The sequence below is a fragment of the Trematomus bernacchii genome, unplaced genomic scaffold (assembly GCF_902827165.1).
Source record: "Trematomus bernacchii unplaced genomic scaffold, fTreBer1.1, whole genome shotgun sequence".
Classification (NCBI taxonomy): Eukaryota; Metazoa; Chordata; class Actinopteri; order Perciformes; family Nototheniidae; genus Trematomus; species Trematomus bernacchii.
The window spans coordinates 3,502,092-3,525,800 of NW_022987698.1; the positions used below are offsets into that span (position 1 = coordinate 3,502,092).

General features: G+C 39.9%; 1 protein-coding gene across 1 annotated transcript; it reads left to right on the forward strand.

The window, feature by feature from the left end:
* The first annotated feature begins 1,733 nt into the window (after window positions 1-1,733).
* LOC117489735 (voltage-dependent L-type calcium channel subunit alpha-1D-like) lies at window positions 1,734-21,251 on the forward strand. Its single transcript, XM_034139259.1, has 8 exons — window positions 1,734-1,791; window positions 2,932-3,037; window positions 14,703-14,842; window positions 18,035-18,216; window positions 18,665-18,817; window positions 18,999-19,195; window positions 19,551-19,654; window positions 21,017-21,251. Exons 2-8 carry the CDS (start codon window positions 2,975-2,977, stop codon window positions 21,222-21,224), a joined length of 1,047 nt encoding a protein of 348 aa, XP_033995150.1. The 5' UTR covers window positions 1,734-1,791; window positions 2,932-2,974; the 3' UTR covers window positions 21,225-21,251.
* The last annotated feature ends 2,458 nt before the right edge of the window (window positions 21,252-23,709 follow it).

The following is a 23,709-nucleotide window of genomic DNA, read 5'->3' on the forward strand; positions in this document are numbered from 1 at the left end:
TACATGATGTGCAGTCTTACATCACAGTAACACACATATCATATTTTCTCTTTGCCATATGAAGATGAATTCTTCTTGGGGCATCACTGCAATGTGACCTTTTCTGTTCCTTCCTCTGCGGGGCCTGCTCAGCAGTTCAAGGACTTACACAACTGATGTGACCAAGAGATGCCTGAGAGTGGCAGGGCTGAATTTAAAGCTTAATTTCCCTGTTGACATCTGCATATTATCTGCTTATATTTTCCCCTCATATATGTTCAGATTTAGGAAATGTTGGATTAAATACATTTAAGAATTTAATGGCATCACCAGAACCAGGCCAACCTGCTATATTTCTCGTTGAACGGTCCTCAGCTTCAGTGGCACATTTCATAATTTTCACTGTTTATGAAAACAAACAAGACACATTACAAGTGTGCTGACCTTATTGAATTATCTAGGTTGCATCCTTAAAGAGACTGGAGCAGTTCAATGAGCTGTCCGACTTATTTTCTTTATTCTGCCATCTTTGATATGTGTAGGTCTGTGATCATAACATCAGTTATGTCTAAGCTAAACTAAAACGTTGTTACATAAGTTGTAGCTCAGTATTTTTTTTATATACCAATATGAATTACCCCTGTCTTCATCTTTTTACTTCACTGTACTCCCATTGCCTTTGAGACCATTTGGACCATCTAATGTATTTTATACCTTCTCTGTGCACCTCTGCAGCACGAGCACTGATGGGAGAGACATATTTTGATTTAGCTCCATCTTCTAGTAGAAACATTACAGTTTGAGCTGGATTGTCAGTAACTTGAATAAAGAAAACATATTTGATAAAGGCAAGTCAAGCTGTATTAGATAGCACATTTATACGAGGCTTTACACACAGATTTAAAAAAGAAAGGAGAGAAAAGAAGAAGGGAGAAGATAGGAAGAAGAGATAGCCACTTAATCAACATTATTTGAATGATTTACACAACAGGCATACAGTAGGTCTCAAATGATTATGTTACAACCAATGTATTGCATAAGGAGGCCTGTTAAAGCATTTGGGGTCACACAATCTAAAGGCAGCTTTATCAGACATTGAACTGACATAATGAACTGAAATATTGGGAATAACGGAAACGTTACCTGAGAGGTCTCAGTAGCTTTGTTGCAGGTCAAACTTATGCATTTGGGTCTTACAAAGCTTTATAAACACGGACAACAACCTTAAAGTGTGTTGTATTGCATTATGCAAGTCGATGTACTGTAGTGATTTGAAGACAAGCACTATCAATTAGTCTTTATTGTTGTAAAACATATTGTTGTGAAATATACTGATGATTTTCTCCCCTTTTTCTCCTTCTCAGAGGCAAACTATGCCAGCAGCACCAGAGTCGCTCCCCCTGGTGACGTGCCAGCTCATTGGTCAGATTGCTCTGCCCTCCTCTAGCCACCCCGTCTACCCTGGCAGATCCATGCTGCTGGATGCTCCTCACAGAGCCACGCCCACACCATGAGCGCCAACGGGCCCGCCCCGGACCCAGCCCCCGTGGCCCCAGAGGCCCCTCCTGCCTCTACCCCTGCCCCTGCTGTGGCCCCTGCCCCAGCCCCTGTGGCACCCCCCGCACCTGTTGCCCTGCCTGCCCCAGCGTCCACTACCATCCCGGTAGGTGCGTTGGCACAGAAGAAGAGGCAGCAGTATGCCAAAAGCAAGAAACAGGGCAGTAACGCCAACAGCAGGCCCCCGAGGGCTCTGTTCTGCCTCAAACTCAACAACCCCATACGCAGGGCCTGCATCAGCCTGGTGGAGTGGAAGTATCCTTAACTGCGGCTTAGTGTGGGGCTGGGTGCATGTCTGTGTGGAGATTTGACCAAAGACCATTACCTGTTCACAGAGCTCAGATTAAGCTGATAAATCGATAAGATTGGAAAGCTAATTGGAACCTTTTTGGTTAGCCGATTAATCTTTCAAGGAAAAACACTAAGCGTTATCTGGTTCAATGTGAGACTCGTTTCGTTTGTGTCCGTGGAGATTGGATGTCTTCGTGTTTTGGCCTGTTGGTTGGACACCAAGTGAAATTAGTCTCGAGTTAAACCAGAGCTAATCTTCCAGTATATCATCTGAACCTCTAGTTCAAACAACGCTTTCACTAGGTGGTTTATGGTTTTTACTTTCTTTTGTTCATTTGTTCTTGAACCCATATCCATAGAATAGTGAGGGAGAGCTTAACTGTATGCATTAATCCAAAACTGAGCATTTCTGTTTGCTCAAATTTGATTTTTGCTTTAAAGATCTATCGAATTGCATCTTTAAAGCAGATGTTGATATCACAAAATCCATCAGATGTCATAAAGGAGATTGCCTAATGTGAATGGCAAAGAAATATTTTATAATCCGCCTTTGTGTTTCTGTCCAAAAAAAAGGTCAATAGGGATTTAACATCAGCACTCTTTGTGAAATGTAGCTGTGGCTGTATCAGCAGTCCAAGTTGTTCTGCATGGACTGCATGCAGCAGTGCAGCAGTGTGTTTGTTTTTCTAAAAGTTTTTAATTGAAATATCCTGTCAGTGATCAAAGGAGTGTGAAGAATTGACCGTAAGATTAAAACATATTTTTCTGCAGAAAGATATAAAGCAATGCTACTGTATAGTAAACTGTAGTTTGGTTGGTTGTTTTAACCAATAATCTATTTTCATGAAGTTGTGCATCAGGACAACATTTTATTTGTATATTTTAAAGAGTTTGTGCTTTGATTTATTACTAATTTTAAGATGGAAATTGTTTCTTGGTGTCATCTGGCTAATATGGTAAATCTGCAGATTGAGATATTTTTCGAGAAATACGGATCAAATCATTTAGGAGAAGAATATATCACACATAATAACTTAACATACCCATAGTATTTCTTACTGTTTAATACATCATTTTCGTGTTTTCCTTAACCTTTTTCCTCAGGCCATTTGATATCTTTATATTAATTGCTATTTTTGCCAACTGTATGGCCTTAGCTGTGTATGTACCCTTCCCAGCAGATGATTCCAACTCCACAAACCATGACCTGGTGAGTAGTTTCTACATCACTGTAATAATCTGTTTATTCATTTGGTGCCTGTTGTTAATTGCTGCTACTCAGACTAAAGACTGATTGGTAATGCTCTGCATAGTTTTCAGATTAACTCAATGAGTGGAGACCATGATGGATGGCTTGAATGAATGACTGTTATCAGTTGCGATGTTTGTGATATGTTTGGAAGACAATCTTAGTTAGATCCTAAAATACACAACCAAATGCTAGTCATAATCCTCTTTCAGTTGACAAAGCTTGATTTTATCCCTCTTTCGAGATGCTGCATACAGATTGTATCTTCAGTATATTGCTTTATGGTGCAGATATGCTGCTGTGCCTATACACAGAAACACGTTGACAACTACCCTCATTGGTGCTTTATCATGTCATAGTTTCCCTGTACTGAGGTTTTATTCAGCTTTCTATTTTTAGCATTTATCGTCATTGCACCACTCTGTGCACCTTGTGCATTTATGTCTGTGTGATGAATTATGGGTGATGTAGTGTTGTAAGCATTGTTCCACAGCTGGGGATGAGTGCACTCTCCAAAAGCCAGACAAACACACAGAATGTGGTCCTTATGAGCAGTATGCAGCTGTAGTGTTCAATGATTCATGTGCAGTGTATTCAGTGTAGACGTTTGAATGTTCTTGAAAGCTTCGTCTGAGAGCAGGACCATGTTAGAGAAATGATACCAGCCTGCTGTAAAAGACCGACCGGAGTGTTTCTCTGAATGTTACGCTGCTCAACCTGCTGTGCTAGATTAGCTACAACTTCAGTAAAAAGTGTGTCTGGTCTACTTTAAAGAAGTAATGTGTCCTGCTTCTGTGTTTGACCTCCTGGAGGGTGATCTCAGGGTGTTTGTTTACACAGAGGTTGTGCATCAGGGGAAAGTGGGCCACCTGGGACATTACAGTGTATGGTGAAGTATCATGTACAATACAGTGTGTTGTCAGGGTTTGCTTGGGAGTGGAAGTAGAAGAGTTGGATTGTCCTAACAGGGTCAAGAGGCAGAAACTTGAACGAGAAGTATGGAACTAGAATCTGGGAAAACAGTTTTAGAGACTGGTAGGACACTGCATCTTGCGCCCCTAATGTGAATCTAAAGACATTAACAATACCATTGGAAGACTATTTTAATACTGCACTAGAGTAGTGACACACACACCAGCTGTCTTTTTCTTTTTGCTTTACGGATGTAGCAACTCCATTGAGCTAAACAGCAATCAGCGACAGATGCCACTCACTAAAGTGTGTCCAGGCCTCAGACTGATAATGAACCATGTGTGTTAGCGTTGACAGGGGCTTTTTTTATACTCCTAACTGACGTATAGCCTCTACCTTCGGGACCTTTTATAGATTTGCAACGCAATCATTATGGAGCCTAACTGCAGTGTTAATAAATCCTGAGCACTCTCAGGAGGTCTGGGAGCGTTTCAATATTCACTCCAGGGATAACCAAATGCCATCAAACTTAATAACTAACATTGCTTGGAAATAAGCTACGTTCCACTTCTAATCTGATCTAATATAATGCAACGGAATATTTTGTAATATGTCTGTTGTCTGTTTAGTATTTGTTACTGGAGTTTATATGTCTCTGTAAACAAAAATGATTGGATTCAGGGATGCACCCATTAAGAAATGCTATAATTTGTGTGTTGCCTCTCACACGGTCCAGAACTGAGCTTCATCATTGATAAGGCTCACATGCAAGTAGAGATGGTAAAACATGTTAATGCTAATGAATTATCATTTCATTGCTTTTTCAGTGGGGCTAAAGTTCAAATGCACAACTGCCTCCTTTATGGATTCTTGTCTGCACTATAGATGTTTTTGCCGATCCTTATACTGATACTTGTCTATTGCTTGCACAGAACTTTGATTTAATCCTGCAGTGCCAACAATAAATCAGATACCAGAGAGCGAATAATGCAATATTTCCCTTCTCAGCAGAGGCTGAACAATAGAATACTTTGTCGGGCAGGTGTGCCAGCTTGGCCTTAGTTGTTCTACAGAACTCACACTGTAGTCATAGGAGGAGCACTACAGGCAAAAGTGCTGAGCTAGTTTTGCAAAAGCAGCCAGCAGGTAAGGCTGTCGGGAAGATTGCCATCTCACACCGCTCTGCTCCGCAGGCTCACAGGCGGACTGAGGACTGATATGAAACCTGAGGTGGGGTGCTGAGAGGCCTGATGTGTAAAGCAAGGATCACATTATATCACAAGGCTGCTGAGCTCAGCTGCTTTTCACTGAGTAATACATTCAGAAGTGGTGTAACTTTCAGCACCAAGAGAAACAGAAACCTTAAAACAGACAAGCTGACTTCTAGACTCATGGATATGTTTACTTAGTGCGTTCTCATTTAACCTTAACTCTTGAAAGGTAAAACTACTGCATCTGTTCCTCTGCTTGTGCTACACTGTCCACATTGAGTCTATATGTGCTGCAGAGATGCTTTGGGTTAGAACTGCAATGCTGCAAAGTCACAGAGGCCTAAATAGCATGAGTCTGCTCGTCTTGTTAGTAAGGCTTGGTTAAATGCAGCAGCTCATTATAAATAGAAAGCAATTTCCTCCTCGGGCTGAACACAGGGCAAAAGATTGGGGTCCTGCTAACACCAGGAGGCACAAGTGAGTAACAGGATGTAGCGAGCTCACACACAGGCACGTAAGAAAACAAACCCTGTCCGGAACTCAGTAACTTCCCCAATATTTTCCTGCTAAGCTTTCTCCTTTCTTGCTCTTCATTTGTTTAGTCATAAGACACACAGCCCATTCTGCATGTGACTGTGTCTCCTCTGCACCCACCTTGTCTAGGGGACAGACAAAAGTCTGCCTTCACTTTAAGGTCACTTCTGACTTATCTATCTGAGACTCAACACCCCGGGCAGCTCCTGCTGAAGGTAGCTGAGCAAAACAATGACCTTTTCGTGAAGAATATGATTCATACATCTCATCCTTCGGAAGGCAACACAGCGAATTGCGTACGGTATCATGAAGTGTTTGCCCATACTACTGTAATTGCATAACTCTGGAGCCGCAGCGCTATTTATTTTACTGGGGACAAAAGGACACAAGCATGTAAAGACAAAAATGTCCTTCCACAAACCAATTCAGAGGTCATTTGGAAACCAGCAGAGAATGCACAGCTTTAATCTGTTTCATATTAGGATGCTTTAACACTTCAGGATTTTTTAAATTCATGAATCACTTTGATAAATATTTTTTAAATATGATTGAATGCTAATGACTAAGCGTGTAGAAATTTGGCTCAGATTGCACAAAAGGTAGTGCTATGATATTGGTTGTTACAAGACATCTTTTATACTCAGATTGTTTGCAAATGGTGGCATGTTTTTCATACTATGACAGCTTTCCTACATTTAAAATAAAAAAAAGGATATTCTTTTGCTACATTTTCTGCAACAACTAGCTCAAGTGGTTGAGACAAGAAGAGGTGATGGGGTGGGAGATGGTCATTGTAAACAACTGTCCCCCCTGTTTAAGATGAACAAGTGCAGCTTGTTTAGAATAATGACAGTTACATGCCTGTCATCCCCCAGTAATTGAATGTAGTGTTATTGTGTTTTATACTGTGACACACAACCAGACAGCACATATTTTCTAATGCCATCTTTAATTGAGATGGCAGGCTTTGTACAAATATGTTACAGTCATTTTACGACTTGATTATCTTGCAGTTTTACTAAATGCTTGGTGCAAGTGAAAGATCAATGGATTCAACAGAACGAAACTATGTTGAGTAGTAAGTCTTTTTTAAACATTAAGTCCTAAAGTTTAAACCACAGTTTTATCCTCAAAAGTTACACTTGCCTGATGCCGTAGTGCAACATGAAAGGTATTCCTGTTCTTGCGAGATACATTAAAAGCCTGTTTAACATAAAATTGCTCTTAGCTTTAGGAGAATAGCTGTATTTTAATTTTAAATGAATACTTGCTATAGTTTATCAGCTCCATCTAGGTCAGCAGTCGGCAGTTCCAATCTGGTTCAAATGCACTGCAGTTTAACTAATCACATGGATCTATCAGCAGTCACCCCCTAAAACTTACATCGACAGTCAGTTCACTCATTCACAATTTAACAGTGACTTCAATGAACTCTCAGGCCTGTTACACGACAAGACAAATGCCACGCTAAAGTAAAGTGTTGTTACAAATATGTTATACTGTAGGTGTGAAATTCACATACTGTGTACTACAAAATGAGCAACTACGATGCAAATACATACTAACAACCATCACAGTGCCAAACTTGTGACTGGCAGCCAATGCCTTTTGACTGATCACAGCCACCAAGAGCTTCAGTGTGACAACTGAGGGGCATGTGCCAGATTGTAGTGGTTTATGTCAGAGATTATCAGAGGCACCATACTGTGAAGTTTTCTGTCTTATCTGATAATACTGTAGGTGCATCAATGATATCCTTCATGTCACTTTTTCAAACAATTTGAAAGATGCAGATTAGGTTCCCCATTTTGCACACGTACTATACATGTACATGCACACTTTGTATTCGTTATTCTCTTGTTTTGAATCGCCTTATAGCAAACATGATATAAAATCCTTTAGCCACTGATGTTGCTGATTGCTACATTCTTTGTTTTGATGTAGTAATCGTAGCCTGTGGTTCTAGTCTACGCTCTGGGAGTTGATGACATGCATTTCCATGAGGAGTGCTTTATGTGCCAATGTTGTGGCTGCGCGTGTAAAGAATATTGTACATTTGTATGTGGGTGACGAATGAAGCAGTTGGTGGTATGTGTGTGGGTTTTGCAGTAAAAATCAGTGACTTTCTAAAAAATGTGTTTTCATTATTCGGGGTAAAGTTCCTTAAGTACAGTACCTTGGTAGTGACGCCACTGGTCTAATTACATCTGTAACCTAAGCCTAACCATACCTGAATTTCAAGGTGGTGCGTAAAAATACATTTAACTTTGGACATTTGTGTGAAAAAGTGTCTCTTGTTTTTCTTTTCCAAATCATGCTCATGTTCATTTGCATTTAAAGCTACAGATACAGAATCAGCACTTTTGAAAAAGGCCTGAAACAGAGGGGTTTATGGGATGCTACAATGCATGATCTGTTTGGTATTTCGAGTCAAACACTTCAGAGACATGTTTTGTATACTGTATATCTTGAGACCTATAATATATTGATGAAAAACTGTATGATAGGGGATTAAGAGTATCAATACCATCAAATCAGTCAGACAAAAAAGTAGCTCCGTCCATAGACTGTGAGATCCATTTATTATGACAAGAGACTAATAAAGGATGGAAAGGAAATAAAATATGGAGAATCAGTCCTGCTGAAACCATCCCTGTGCAGTTCCTGGCCTCATCTTCCTCTCTGCTCTTCATCTGATCCTGACATGAAACAGTCATTAGGTTTAGTGGTAATTCAGCTCAGACGTCTTTTCACATTAGCTAATGTGCATCTAGAACGTCAGGAGTGTGTATGTAGGCATTTCATATACTGTACACTACCTTGAACCCTGCATGCGGGTCTGTGTGTGCAGCATTGGAAAGTGTGTGGTTCTTTCAGGATGCGTGCGTGTGTGTGTGTGTGTGTGCGTGTGTGTGTGTGTGTGTGTGTGTGTGTGTGTGTGTGCGTGCGTGCGTGCGTGCGTGCGTGCGTGCGTGCGTGCGTGCGTGTGTGTGTGTGTAATGGCTGGCACAATCAGCAACGTCTGGACTGTGGACTCCCATAGAGATGATGGTAGTAGTATGTGTTTAGTCACTTAATGTAACTGCTCATTTGGCGCTCACACTAGCACTGTCCCTGCTTGTTATCTTGAATGTGTATTTCTGCATGTGTGTGCAAGTGTGTGTGTAAGAGAGAGAGCAATGAGGAAATGAGAGCGGTGTTAGCTTCGTGTGGATACAGCGTGAAAGTGCAGCCATGATTAAGTACAACAGCAGAGCATGTGCGTCAAATGGGCCTTCTTAAAGGAGAATCACAGACGATTCCTATGAACCAAATATATATATATTTTTGTTTTACTTTGCAAACTTTTCCAATCTGTGTATGTGAGGGAGACTGAAGTCGATAGAGTGAGAGCAATGCATTTAACATGCCAGGCATGATAACTGAGTATGACACCAAATCATAATGAGAAGAGTTGTTGAAGAGACAATAAAGAAAACCTGCAAACCCAAATATAGCAGTGGAGGTACATGTTAGCTACAGTTATCTTCCTTTCCTTATCATGGAAATCATGGATATTATAATAATTTAACCGCAAGACAGATACTGAATTTAATGCATTGAGTCAGTAATCCAATATTTTTTTGTGTAAGCATATTTGACTTAAGCAAAGTCTTGTTCAATGCATGCTTGAGCCAAAAGCTACAAGGGAGGAATTTCAATAAAAGTGAAGAGCCGAGCTGATTGGTTGACGTGCAGCGTTGAGCTGAAGAGCTGAACTTTGTCTTCTGGGATCTTACTTCAATTTCCTGAGTTTTGATTTGGTTTTCACGCCAGTTACTCTATATATCATATTGTCTTCCTTACATAAAGTGTGTGTGTGTTTATGTGTGTGTGTCCATATTTGTAATAGAGAAAATAGTGTGTAAGCTTGACTGAAATGGAAATTCATGAGAAAGCTTTATTCCCCCTGAGGTGATGCATTCAGGTTTCAGTTCCATTACCTCCCTCTTCTCTTCACTACAGTCACATGAAAATATGTTTAATGTAGTAATACTGCACTGAGCTATTATTGTGTAAAGCAAACAGGCCTGTGTGAAAGCTGCAGCATTTTGCTAACTGAGAACATTTTGATTCTACAACTACATCAATTGTGTAGATCGTGTTACTTATAGGGCCAAACTTAGCAATACATCACAGAGCTTATGCAAGAAATATTCAGTGTGATGTCTTCTTTCTTTGTGAAGATACTGGTAGTGTGGGTATATATAAGATGACCTGCACATGTAGTGTTTTTCTTGGCAGTGTGACATCCACATCCGCACACTACTCCTGCCCACCCCCACAGTACTTCACATACCACCCACAAATACACATGTAGATATACATTTATATATATATAAACACGTGGATCATCATGACATTAGAACAGATGAGGTATATATCACATTTTATTTTGTCATGTAATTGCTGGATTTCAAGACATTTTGCTGCTCTTTTTTATCTTTTATTATTGAATTTAGTCAGCAGTTTAAAAGATTTGAAAATTGAACAATGAAATTCAATGTAGAGACATGCATAATCAGAGTCCATTTCCTGTTAAGAACTACCAGGAAATGATATACAAACAGTAATAAAATGTCAAATTCTTGAAAGTAGGATCAGCTGTTATGGTAATGTAACAGGCCTTAAGATTAACACGAACCACATGCATAACACACACATAAACATGCATCCCAACATAGCCTGCACACTCAAACACATGTATTTACTGTGCAAACCTGCAGGAGTAGGCGGTGAAGAGGCACTAAATGCCTGGTGTGGCTGGATGGCACTGACTGATCTCTACAGACAGGGGAAGGAAAGAGAGTTAGCGAGGAAATGAGAGCACATGGGGGAGGGAGAATGATGTGGAAAGTCCTACAGAATATACGTCTGCTTATTGTGTGCAGGATCAGATCCAAAATGACATTATAACGTTTCTGTGGCACTCTGAGGTCTGCTCTCAAACTGTCCCGTGGCTGCCAGCTGCACAGTGTACGTCATGGTCTCTCTGTGTGTTGGTTGTATGTGCTGACTGTGTGGACTCTCTGCTGCACTATATATGGTTTGTGTTGACATTGGTATTATAGCTCGTACTGTAGTTTGTTGTGTTTGCTCTGCTTGTAAGCGCTCTGGTCGCACACAGATATCAAACATGCATGATGTCACTGTGACTCATGGGAATATGGCCTCGCCACCACATGTTCAGATGTGGCTTTTCATACACGCACATGTAGTAACACTCAGGTGATCATGTAATAAGAACATAATAAATACATGTTACAGGCTGCAGAATGCATTTGTTAGCATCAATTAGAGCTGCAGCAATTAGTTTAATGTATTCAATTTCACATTAAAACTTTGAGACATTTATTTTAAGAAATTGCAGAAATGATCTGCTTTCCAGCTTCTCAAATGAATATTTTCAGATTTGTCATCTGCTCTGAACTGCTCTGTTTTCGGTTTGGACTGTTGGATTGCAGTAAACTAGAATTACATCAGTTAGTGCTTTGTAAAATGTCAATAAACATCTTTCACTGACATTTATAGAACAGAAATATTATTTACAAAATACTCAATAATGAAAATAGTCTAGCTGCAGCCCCAACTAATATACTGTATTACTGTATTGGCATTATTCACATTCACAAAATCATCATCCTCATTTTTCCAATTCACTGTCGTGCCCTTAATGAGATATATATTTAATGGCTGCAGGCCTCTTTCAAATGTTGTCATGACTTACTGTCCTACCTATTTTAAATTATTAACATGTGTTTTGTTTTTTAAGCACAATCTGAATATTTTTATTTGATTATTTTTGTCTTTTCTGTACACAAAAGAACTCTGGGTTGTATAGATTACATTGACCTGGCTGATATAAAGGAACGGGACATATCTGGTTAGGAAGCAATAATGAACATTATGGACAGTGTTTCATGTTTAATGTATTTTAATACATATCTTGAATTCAAAATATCAACACTGTGATTAGTTTTCGTGTATCACAGGAGGCTGCCGTTTTAAACAGACTTTATGTAGATGATACAATATAATGTATAAATAAACAAGAAAAAGGTGTCGTCTTGTATTTTCATGACGCCATTTCCACTGTTTATTAGTGTGCACAAAATGTAATTGGTGCTTTGTGTGTGTAGTCTGGAAGAAGATAAACGGAGCCTCATGGGCATTGCACACAGGCCCATCTGAATTCTTAATAGGTTTACATTGCTTATGTCCGCATGGCTCAGTCATATGGCCAGTTATGTAGAAGAATGCATGGTTGAGAGGGTTAGCCTCCTTTGTCCTATGGTGATGTGAGTGTGTGAGATGAACTGAGATGTGCATGAACACAAGAATGTCTCCCTGTGGCAGGGGAGGGTCTGCAGTGCTGTGGGCGTTGAGGACGGACATGTATAATGGCATGTTGTTTCCTGCTCTGCATGAATTTATAATGTGCTGTTAGCGTGCATTTTAGTACATAAGCATGTGCTGTATACTGAAGGACTGCCTGTGTGAGCGCTTGTTGTATCATGTTGTTTGTGTATACAGAATATAAGCAAGTGATGTAAACACATAAACTGCTTATTGTTTCATATACTGTATGAGAAAAGAGAATATACTACTGTAAGTCTCTTTTCAGCACAAATAAACTGGGATGAGTCATAGATATTTATGGTCATTCCCAAAGGCTTCGTTTTTCACTCTTTCTCTTTCTGTGGCTCTCCCTCGTTCTTTTTCTGCTTGCAGTTTAACATGCTGATGATTGAATACATTGCTGGTTAATTGAGAGGGAATGGTTATCAGTTGCTATTATATTAAACATGCTTTCTCGAACCAGGAAGTGGCAATTTGCATAAATTAATTGTGGCTTGGAAAGCTAAAACTGTTCTGACAACGAATTTCTGCTTTCCATATTTGCTCAATTACTACTCAATTACTGACCAAACCCGAGAAAGAAACATGTCATTCTTAAGATCTTTGGCAGGCAAAGAAAAGGCTCAATCATTTTAGTTTATTTTTGGACTTATTACCACCCTAAATGAATCCTCATTTGTACCAACAGTTTCCTGCAGCAGCTGTTTGGTCCTTTTTGTTCAAGAAATACTTCTCATTGTTCACATTTCTCTCCGTCACTTCCTTTCCATCCCCGTTGGTATGCATCTTTCTGTTCTCTGTGCTCCCTGAGGCCTGAGCATGCTCCGGCACAGAGGCAGCAGCCACAAGCTTAACTCAACCTTTTACTTCAGTAACAAAGAGGCTCCTATTCTGGGCTAAGTGCTTCTCACAATCCGCAGTAAACTGTTGGGAAAACGAGACCCGCAGCCCAAAGCGCTGATGGTGTCTGCAGAGAACAGAGATGAAGGACTCTCTTAAGTGGAAGAAGTCTTATTTATATATATATATATATTGTATATTTGTGTATAATAAGAATCCTTGCTCTTCCCATGTGAAAAGTCAAATGGCAGTTTGTATTGAGAGACGTACCAGCTTGCGTGCAGAGTTTACGTTGACCTGTCTCATGCATAAAGGATGCCTCTCTCTGGTTTCATATCTCCAGGGAGGTCCCAGGACGGTCCTAAATAAGACGAGTCACCCTGTGGCGTGTCCACCATCAACCTCTCACACATCCCTGTGCACTAACATGCACACCCCCCCTTTATCTAGCAACGTGTGCCTCTGTTGTAAGCCACACTCCTAATCGACCTCAACCTGATGGCTTTATGTTCTCGTGTTCTCTCTGTCTTTGAAACAACCGCAGAGAGGCGTAATGCTGAGTTACATCACTGGTTCCAGTACATACTGTCTAAAAACAAAAGTGTGTTTGACCTTTTTTTCTTTTATTCTCTCGGATACATCCATACAGGGAGAGAGATTTTTGACCGGATGTTCAGTTTAGTGAATCACTGTTCTTAACCATATAGTCCTATTTGTGCTTATTTGTGCTTTTTCTTTTGGTTATTCTACAATTTTGAGTTTGTCTGACAAGGCCTATGCAAAGCCAAGCATCTTTGACCTTTTCTAGCATATTTTCAATAAATCTCCCAAGCTTAAACCAAAGAAACATAACTGTGCAGGCTCAACAAGTACATGTGTATCAGTGGTCAGCTGTATGCCACTTTTGTCTTTGTGGTCTGTTCAATAGCAAAACAAATTCATTGACCCAAAAGGCGAAACAGCTTCATTGTAATTTGGAGGTTAAAACACTAAACAAAAAAACACTGATGTTCCTCCCTTTCTTTCCTGGCTTGAAATATTATCGTGTAACTGAAGGTTTCTCTTGTTGTCATGGCTATTAAAGTCTTCTGTGAATATTTGCTGAGACAGTCTCGGAAAGTGTGAGAACCGAATCAGATCAGAATGAGGTCGAGACAAGGTGAGATTTGGCTGCTCTGGTTAAGTTTTCTCTTTTTGAATTGATTGTACTTTGAAATGTAAATCACTCGTAAAACCAGTCATCCTCCTTTTCTTGGGCTCAGCCTGCTTCATAGCTCTTCCACTAAATACCATATTTGTTGAAGCTTTCCTCATTGCAGCCATGTCAGTGACTGGCATTTGGGAAACAACATGCAACTCTTCTATTTTGGTTCGGTTTGATACATTCAAATGCTATGTCAATATCACATTGTGTTACGGATTGAACAAACGGGTAATGTTTTAGATAACGGCACACAATTAACAGCATTATTTTGCACATGTTTCACTCCCGTTTGTAAAGTTGTTTTGTCTTTTCTCTTTCGGTACATTCATGAATACTACAGAGCTGGATTTAAATGTTTACACCACATTTTTGTATATGTTTGTTTCTGTATGCTGCTGTATTTGTGCTTCAGTGTTTGTTCCTGTGTGTGTGTTATTAATGCCATGCTCATGCTTTTTCATGATAATCCATCATATGTAGTTCCTATAAAAAATCTATTCTTCTTCTATTTTCTGTGTGTCTGCAGGAAACAGTCGAGTATGCCTTCCTCATCATTTTCACAATTGAGACCTTTCTGAAGATTATCGCTTATGGTTTGGTGATGCACCAAAACGCTTACGTGAGAAACGGTTGGAACATGCTGGATTTCGTCATTGTCGTCATAGGGTGAGTCATCGAGTTTAGATATTTCAATATACTTAATCTGAAAGTAAACAATGTATTTGATTAAAACTAGTTCCTGCTTCATTTGGCATCAAGCCAGCTGAACAACGTGTCGTAAATCATGAGGTTTTGTGATTTGCACATTGTTCTCAGTTTGACAGCTGCCGTTTGACAGTGTTTCTGAGAGAGGCAGTCAGTGTTCAAGTGAAAGTTGCTTAAGCCTCTGTTCCAAGCGACCAAGTGCTAACAGAGACCCTCATACACCCACAGTGTATGACCCAGAAAAGACAGAGAGAATAAATCAGAGCTTTACCACCACTGGAGTGAGTCACCATCTCTCCATACTTCATCTCTTCTCCAACTCTCCCTCTCCTCTCCTCTCCTCTCCTCTCCTCTCCTCTCCTCTCCTCTCCTCTCCTCTCCTCTCTTCTCCCACTCTCCCATCCTGCTTTGCGTTGTCTCTGCAGCTCTTTCTTATACTTCCCCCTTCCATTTTGATCTTGAACGTCATGCTTTACACTTCCCCACCTCAATCCCCCCCTCTTCCTTATCCCGTGCACACTCTGCTCTCGTTATCTTCATCCTTATCGCAGTGTCTCTTTTTTTCTCCTATCTTCCTTCCTCTCTCTCCTCTCCTACACACAGTCCAGTGGGTAGCTGGGTCAAATCTCTGTCTGTATGCAGCATGCAGGGCTGATCTGCCATGCAGTCAAATGCAAAGACGTCTGCTATGGAGATCGACCGCTGCAGCTAAATCACTGAAATGACACACTGGAATAATACTGCCAGTATTCAAATATAGCTTTGTCAATATGGCTTTATAAATGTATGCCATAAGGTCAAGGTTCAGCCTACATTCAGCCTAAGTAGGGAGGGGTTGGAGTTTCAGCTGTGCTTTTACTAGGGCTTGAATGCAGTTTTTTTTTAATAATGCTCTTGTTAGAGAGAAATATGTTTAAATGCAAGTTAAATAAGACATGTAAGGTCTGAGGTTACGATAAAAAGCCTTTTACTTATTTAATCAAGAAAAGAGCCATACCCAAGTGGAAAGATTTATTAAAACGGTTTTTGTATTACATGTATAATAAAGTGGGTGTAAGAAATATAAAATGGCTCTGCAACAAAACAAATAATAACAGTAAGGTCATGAAAACAAATATTTATTGAATTGAACTTACAAAAGTGACATTTTTCATTTTGAGGGTAGATTAGTGAAGGTGAGTAATTATGAGATACGATTTGTCTTTACTTGTATCATTCCAGTGTATTTAAAGCTCTTAAACTAAACTAAATGTTACTTTTTCATTAACAATTAATTACTGTATGTACTGAGATGGTACTCCAACTAACCTTTATGTAGAAGGATTGTTCTAATCTGCTCTTCCTGACAGCTTTTTACTAGCTGGTGACGTACTCTACATTTCTCAAAGGAGTCGGTGGAGACCAAAACATAAAGAAAATAGCGCCAACAACTTTGAACACTAATGTTGTGCAGTGATGAATGTGTTTAAATTGTATCGATTTTCAATTTACAAATATGTGTTTTTTTTGTTTCACCATGTACTCAGAACCATGATGTATAGTTTTTCAAGTTTTTTCATTATTTTCTGCACAGCATTTTAAAATCAATTAGCAGTTCTTTTTAAGCAGTAAATTAATTAATTTTGAACCATTGGATGCCTAAAATAGAAGAAACTAATGAATGAAGCTCCTCAAACACAGTAAGCGCTGTACACAAAATGAATAATTGTAAAGTGATTTGTTGTTAACGGGTTTAACCAGTTTAAACCACTTGATGTGAGGATTCCCTTTTTTAACCTTGTAAAAAAGCATTAAATTCACGAGGCTGGATCTCCTTAGGAGTAGGAGGAGTACAAAGGAGGTAAAAGGTGTCGATATGTTTTCCTTTGAACATGACTGAATGAGTAATGATACCCCGGTGGCACATGGGCAGTCTTGCAGCTGTGACTCAGTTCAACATAAGTCTGAGCAGACTGCGCTCACAGGCCCTCAGAACTCCTTCCCATCGGCAGCTCCATTCACTGCCTTTAGTGCACAGCTTTGATGTGATGTGTCCAGATGATTTCCCCTCTTGGCTAGGTGAGGAATGTCTGACTGACTGTGATGCAGTGACCTCTTTAAAGGTCTTTTCACTGCTGATTTCCCTTTTTAGGCCACTTTTGAAAACATTCTTCTGCCGTCTTTATACTTTCATTGGCATAGATATTGAGACAAAAGGGGTAAAATACTGCTGTAATGCACTTTCAGCATCAGCCATGACTTTATATTGAAACAAATGTTTTTTACAAACACTATGAATATGTGGAAGCTACTACTACAGTGTTAACTTCCCATTTTATATACGATTTATTAACATTATCAGTGCATTGTATTCAGCTTTCTCCGCTGTAGCACTCTTGTAAACTCAAATGCATCCTGGTGATATCAGTATGGTTTGTGGGTGGCTGTAAAGTAAACTGATGACACATGCTACATTATAGTTTCACAGCTAAATAATGCTTTGAGGTATCCACAATTCAATTAAAACCCTCTCAGCCAGGAATTAATTTAAGCTTCAGATGTCTCAGAAGGTTTTGTAAATGTTTTCAGCCTATGGTACTATTATAGAGTCCCAGAATTACAATATATTATGTGCGAGAGAACTTCCTAGTGGTTGATTCAGTAATTAGGTTACCATGCTAAAAGCTTGATTTATCAGCTGTTAAGCTAACCACAATTGATTAGCTGTGTCATGAGATACAATATGTTACAGTTAATACAATTAGTTAAGGGAGTAAATGTAAAGTAACTAAGTACGAATAAAAAGTTGTATTAATTAATAATTTGTAATGGAAATGATTGAATGTGTGATTATGGATGATACAAAACAGTCTGTTTTCTGTACAGTGCTTGGGCTTATGTATGACAACGTATTGGTAATTCTTTATAATAAGGGTGCAAATCTTAAATGAATGAAGGATGTATTATGAATTCATGTTGTTCACCATTGACAAACCATCACTGGACCATGACAAAGTAGTTGCCGGTTAATCTTCTGTCTGTAAACTAATTATCGATGAATAGACTGACTGAGCTCTACTAACATAAGATACATATCAGCAAACACGTTGTTGTATGTCATACAGCATGTTTTCCTCAGCAGACTCATAGTGTGAGGTTTTTGTGTTCTCACAGACTCTTCAGTGTTGTCTTGGAGCTTTTGACCAAAGAAGATAAGGAAGAAGTCGAATTAGAAGGAGAAATTAACCATCCGTCAGGGCATGGTCACGCAGGAAAACCCGGAGGTGGATTCGATGTTAAAGCCCTTCGAGCCTTTCGTGTGCTGCGACCCCTGCGGCTGGTCTCAGGAGTTCCCAGTGAGTACTGAGCTGAACCCACACACAGACAACTCTTACCCAACACATACAGTTTACCACCTATTTTCTGTTCATATTGTTTAATGATCCTAGCCATTGATAGATAGTCCTTTTTTAATAGTGAGTTTAAGGTTTATATATTATTAGTCCGGATGGAAATGGTTTTGAATGCAGGGCTTTTACTTTGGGTGGAGTATTTCATCGTAATGTGCCATTAGTACTTTTACTGAAGTAAACAGATCTGAATACCTTTCCACCTCTGCATATTTAATGGTGAATGTTGTGTAAAAAAATGTAGATTTCATATTTTGAAATGTAAACCATCATGATTGTATTTGCAGTAATCGCAGGGATAGAGAGTGGTAGAAAGTAGAAGCAGCTGGATTGTATTACTGTGCAAAGTGCAGCCAAGCTCCATATAAAATGTCTCTTTTTCTGCCTTGCTTAGGTTTACAGGTGGTATTGAACTCCATCATTAAAGCCATGGTCCCTCTGCTCCACATTGCCCTCCTGGTCTTGTTTGTCATCATCATCTATGCTATTATCGGCCTGGAGCTTTTCATCGGTAAAATGCACGCAACCTGCTTTATTCCTGGCGTGGGTAAGCCCTCTTGATGAGTACACCTTCTACTTTACACATCTCATATATATCTGCAAATGTTACAGTCTTGCTAGAAAGTTGTTTGATTACTCCAAATACTGTGTGAGACCCCTGTTTAAAATAATCAAATATTTAAAAAACAGTCATTTCCCACAATGCTGATGATGCTCTCGTTCTATAGACACGATAGCAGAAGAGGAACCAGCTCCATGTGCGATCTCAGGGCACGGGCGTCAATGCCCCATCAACGGCAGCGTGTGCAGGGAAGGCTGGCACGGTCCAAACGGAGGCATCACCAACTTTGACAACTTCCTGTTTGCCATGCTCACAGTGTTTCAGTGTATCACCATGGAGGGCTGGACGGACGTGCTGTACTGGGTGAGTCTCTGCCTTCCCAGTCCAATATCATGTGACTGCCAGCCGGCTTCAGATTACATGTCTTCTCACATCAGACCAACATGTGACTGACATTGTGATGGTGACGCTGCTGAAAACGTCTTGAGGCAGCTCTTATCACTCTGATATGATTGATTGAATAAAAGATTGAATGCATTCAACAACTCACAACAACAATAACATGCTGTCCTGCTACTTTTAATGAACCTGCATGATCTCTATTCTTCTCCATCTGAAGAAAAAGCTGTTCTATTTTTTCCTGTGACAGTTTGTTTCACTCTTTTCTTCCTCTCTTCCCACTCCTCTCCTTCCTCTGTGCCTATGCTTATTTCTCCAGATGAACGATGCTATGGGCTTAGAGCTTCCATGGGTTTACTTTGTCAGTCTTGTGATCTTCGGCTCCTTTTTCGTTCTTAACCTGGTTTTGGGTGTGTTGAGCGGGTAAGCACTTTCCTCTCTTTGCAAACAGAGACCTTCTACCTGATGTCAGGCTGGAGGGTCTCTGCTCTTTGTGTTTCTGTCTGTTAACCGCCTACTTTTGGCTCCTGTAGGTCAATGACGCCATCGGCTTCGGAACACCCTGTGTTTATTTTGTTACCCTGATCATACTGGGATCCTTTTTCGTGTTAAACCTTGTGTTAGGTGTGCTAAGTGGGTAAGAGGAAATTCGTGCAGTGGTTTTGGAGTGCAGTGTGCAAAGCGTGTGCAGTGTTTGTTGTGCACTCTGGCACTGCTTACTATTGAGTTTTAGCCTATAAATAAGTAAGGCTGTGCTGCAGAGTCTTGGGATGTAAGGATCCTGACAATTTTGATACACAAATATTAAGATATTATACCCGACTTTATCTATTCTGTGTTAAGACCACAAGATAAATGAATATTCTCTCTCAGGCGTTCTTCTCTGACCTCTGTTGGCATAAAAAAAATCACGTCCTTTCCACGGCAACTGCAAAGTGAGCGTTTCCTCTCCCTCCCCGTCCTCAAACCCACCCAACCTCCTGAGAGAGAAATTAATCTTATTCCTCGCCCTTCACTCCCTCTGCGCTCCTAAGCTCTCTCAAACCCCAGTTTGCTTCCCCAGCTCTGTGGAGTGGGGGTGGGGTATTACAGTAGAATTAACTCTGGATGGTTGACCAGCCTGAAAACCCAGATTTAAAAAAATAAAAAATCCAACAAGGTTAACAGAATCATCAACACAGACACTTGCAGTCTCTTTCTTTAGATTGGCATAATTTATTTGTCAGCTTCCTAAATGCCTTTTCTTTTTTAATTATCACAGTTTAATACATATTTCTCTCAGTAATGCTATATCCCAACATTCACTGAATATATTTACACACCGTCTTCTGGATCCCCACATATTTTAGTTTCAACGGTCTTTATTTTATATAATCTTTGAATTCAGATGCTGTGCAAATGTTTTGTGTGTCTTGAAACCATCTGTCCACCTAAATTGCCTTTTCTGTATGATTAAGACGCTCGCCTGAAGGATACACTACTGTACTGTCGGGATCTAAATATAGTGCTGTGTTCGCTTTCAAAGGTGTACAACTCCCTCCAGTGGCTAGGGTTAAAAAAAACACACAAGGCATTTAAAAGCTGGATTTACGTATGTGAATATGTAGATAATATTTATTCAATGTAGTGAAATATCATAATAATGCATATTGATTAATACAGGAAGGAAGACTGTTCCATTGCATGTTGAAAAAACATAATCTTTTCCTGTGTGTGTTTTTTGGTCATTCATGCACTCTTTTGTATGTGTTCCTGTTTGGTCTGTGTGTCCCTCTGCGAACCCAGAGAGTTTTCCAAGGAGAGAGAGAAAGCCAAAGCCCGGGGAGACTTCCAGAAGCTGCGGGAGAAGCAGCAGCTGGAGGAGGATCTGAAGGGTTACTTGGACTGGATCACTCAGGCCGAGGACATCGACCCGGACAACGAGGATGAGGCCGATGAGACCAAGCGCAACCGTAAGCACCTTCTCCCATTCCTCACAGAAACGCTGCGCTAGCATCTCAAGAGCCCTTCAATACTACAAACTGATCGAGTCTGTTAGGACCACATTGAGAAAATCTATCCTGCAGTTATTAGTAGCTTGAGTGGGTTGTGAATTATTATTATTTAGAGTATTTATATATAATAATGAAATGCATCAGTTTGTACCCTAGAATCTTTAATGTGTCATAGTTGGAGTTTTATTTTTTTCAAAGTTGATTAGGTTGAGATAATGTTTAGATTTTTTAAGAGAGATATGTATCCCTTTATACTGTTTAAAACCAAACCAATGCTTGCATGCCTGTGTCTATTTAGTGTTAGAAAACTCTATTCTTCTTATTGCTTTAGATAACTGGTCAATCATGTTTAGACATATCTAGCACAGAAACAGCAGATATTATTATTATATTATAACGAACCTACAATCTAGATCATTTGCTCGTATTTTAGCCCTACAATGTTGCTCCTCTTTTAACAATCATGTAAGAAGAAATCCAACAGAGAGGACATCATTTCAACGTTCTCCACCGACAGACGAAAGCAAAAGTCTTGCAGATTTGATGTTGGTCTGATTACGTTTTATCGGAAAGTCATCATGGGAATTGTAGGAAATTACTAAGTGAAGCAGAAATAGGTGAAGCCTGCTGATCGATCAAAGCTGCAGGTAAAAGGTCAGCTAATGTTACACATTTTATAATCTAATGATTTATTTACAATTCATGATGGAATTCCCCATAATGATGAACAATATTTCAGCTATACTCAGTGAGACTTTCCTGACTATGATCAAAGAACACATACATTTTCATACCAACATAACATAGATGCATGAGGTGTTTGAAGCAGAGCGGTACAGACTGTTCTTATCTTCATGCTCGATGGCAGTCACTGATAGAAGTGGAGCACGCTGCGACTACCCTTACAGTCTATCTGAGAAGAGGAAAAAACATGTTACTTGAGCAGTAGAGAAACTCTTAATCCAAATCCTCTTTATATAAGCAGCACATGATGCAGAACTTCAACATTATGCACCTTTAGTTTGAGTTGTTACAATCTTTATTTTTTTACATTCTGTCTTCTCATTACGATCTCCCCCCTCATTTTTTAATGCACTCTGTCCATTACTGTCGCCTCTCCCACCTGTCTTTTCCTCTAGTCATACTTGACATATAGAGTTAAAGTTTAGGCTCCCTAATCCGCGGAGGTTCTGTGTGACGGGGAGGCAGGTCCGCACACCCATCCCGGCTTTTGGTGTCTGACGACGATACATGACGATCCCCGGCTAACACGTTGCCATGCACATGCTTTACTTAGCACTGTGACATGTTAGCGCAGGGCCTCGTCACCTGCAGGCGCCTTCAGTGACTAACGGCTCTCCGTGTTGTTCTTCTGCCCTCCCTCAGTGTCCCCAGCCCCCGTGGCTCCTGCTGCTCTTGTCATTGTCAGATATTGATATTTTGAATACTGTTGTTGTCCTGGTGGTGCTTGTCTGCTCTGACCCATTTTGATTAGCAGCCCATTCTCGCCCCCCCTTGTCCCTTGCTGTGCCGTTGTGTCTGAATGCATGGGCTTGATGCATTACACATGAAGGGGTGACTCTGGCTGACCTTACTGAGAAGAAGAAAGGAAGGTTTGGGTGGTTCAGCCAGTCGTCCGACACTCATGGTAAATCCTGTGGTTTCCCTCCAGTGTTCTCTTGCTTTTGTGTATGTGTGTGTATGTGAGTGTTTGATGCTCAAATGAATCTGCTACGGGAAAATGTGGTCAATTTGACCAGAATCAGATCAAGACTAAGACTAATGTTTGGATAGATTGTTTGCCTTTTTATAAAAAACAGAACTTGCCTTGATTAACTCATAGGGCAACAGGACAGACAGGAAAACCATTAACACAAATATAACTAATAAAAACTTCATAATTAGAACATATTAAATTAAAAAACACCACTAAAGTGCCAGAGGATCACTGTTGCTGCTGCTGCTTCAAAAAACGAAACATAATACTTTACAACTCTAATTTAAGTGATTATTATTATTCTTGTTTTACATATCATTTAGCTGACGCTTTCATCCAAAGCGACTTACAATCTATCATTGAAGAATCATTGATCTGTTATCTACAAACACTCCACATAATTGGTGAATACAAACCTTTAAAAAAACAAATGAATCAGAAGTGTAAGACAACAGTGGCATAAAAGATCCCAGTTGGAGCATCCAGAGGTGTGTTGGTGTGCGCGTGTGTGTGTTGTGCCTGTGACATTCACTTTGTGCTTTACTATTTTCTGTCAAACCTGTCTGTGTCCGAGCATCACAGCCTCTTCCAGGTTTTTGTTCTCTCCCTTTTTTTCCCCACTTGTTTTTTCCTTTTTAAAGGTCTTCTGTTTCTAAACATTTTTTTATGTTTTACTATTAAATTGTCTCATATGGAATAAAATTGCGGACTGCGTTGGATAGCAGGCACGCCCCGTTTCCTTTCCATGTCCCATTTAAAAGCAGGTG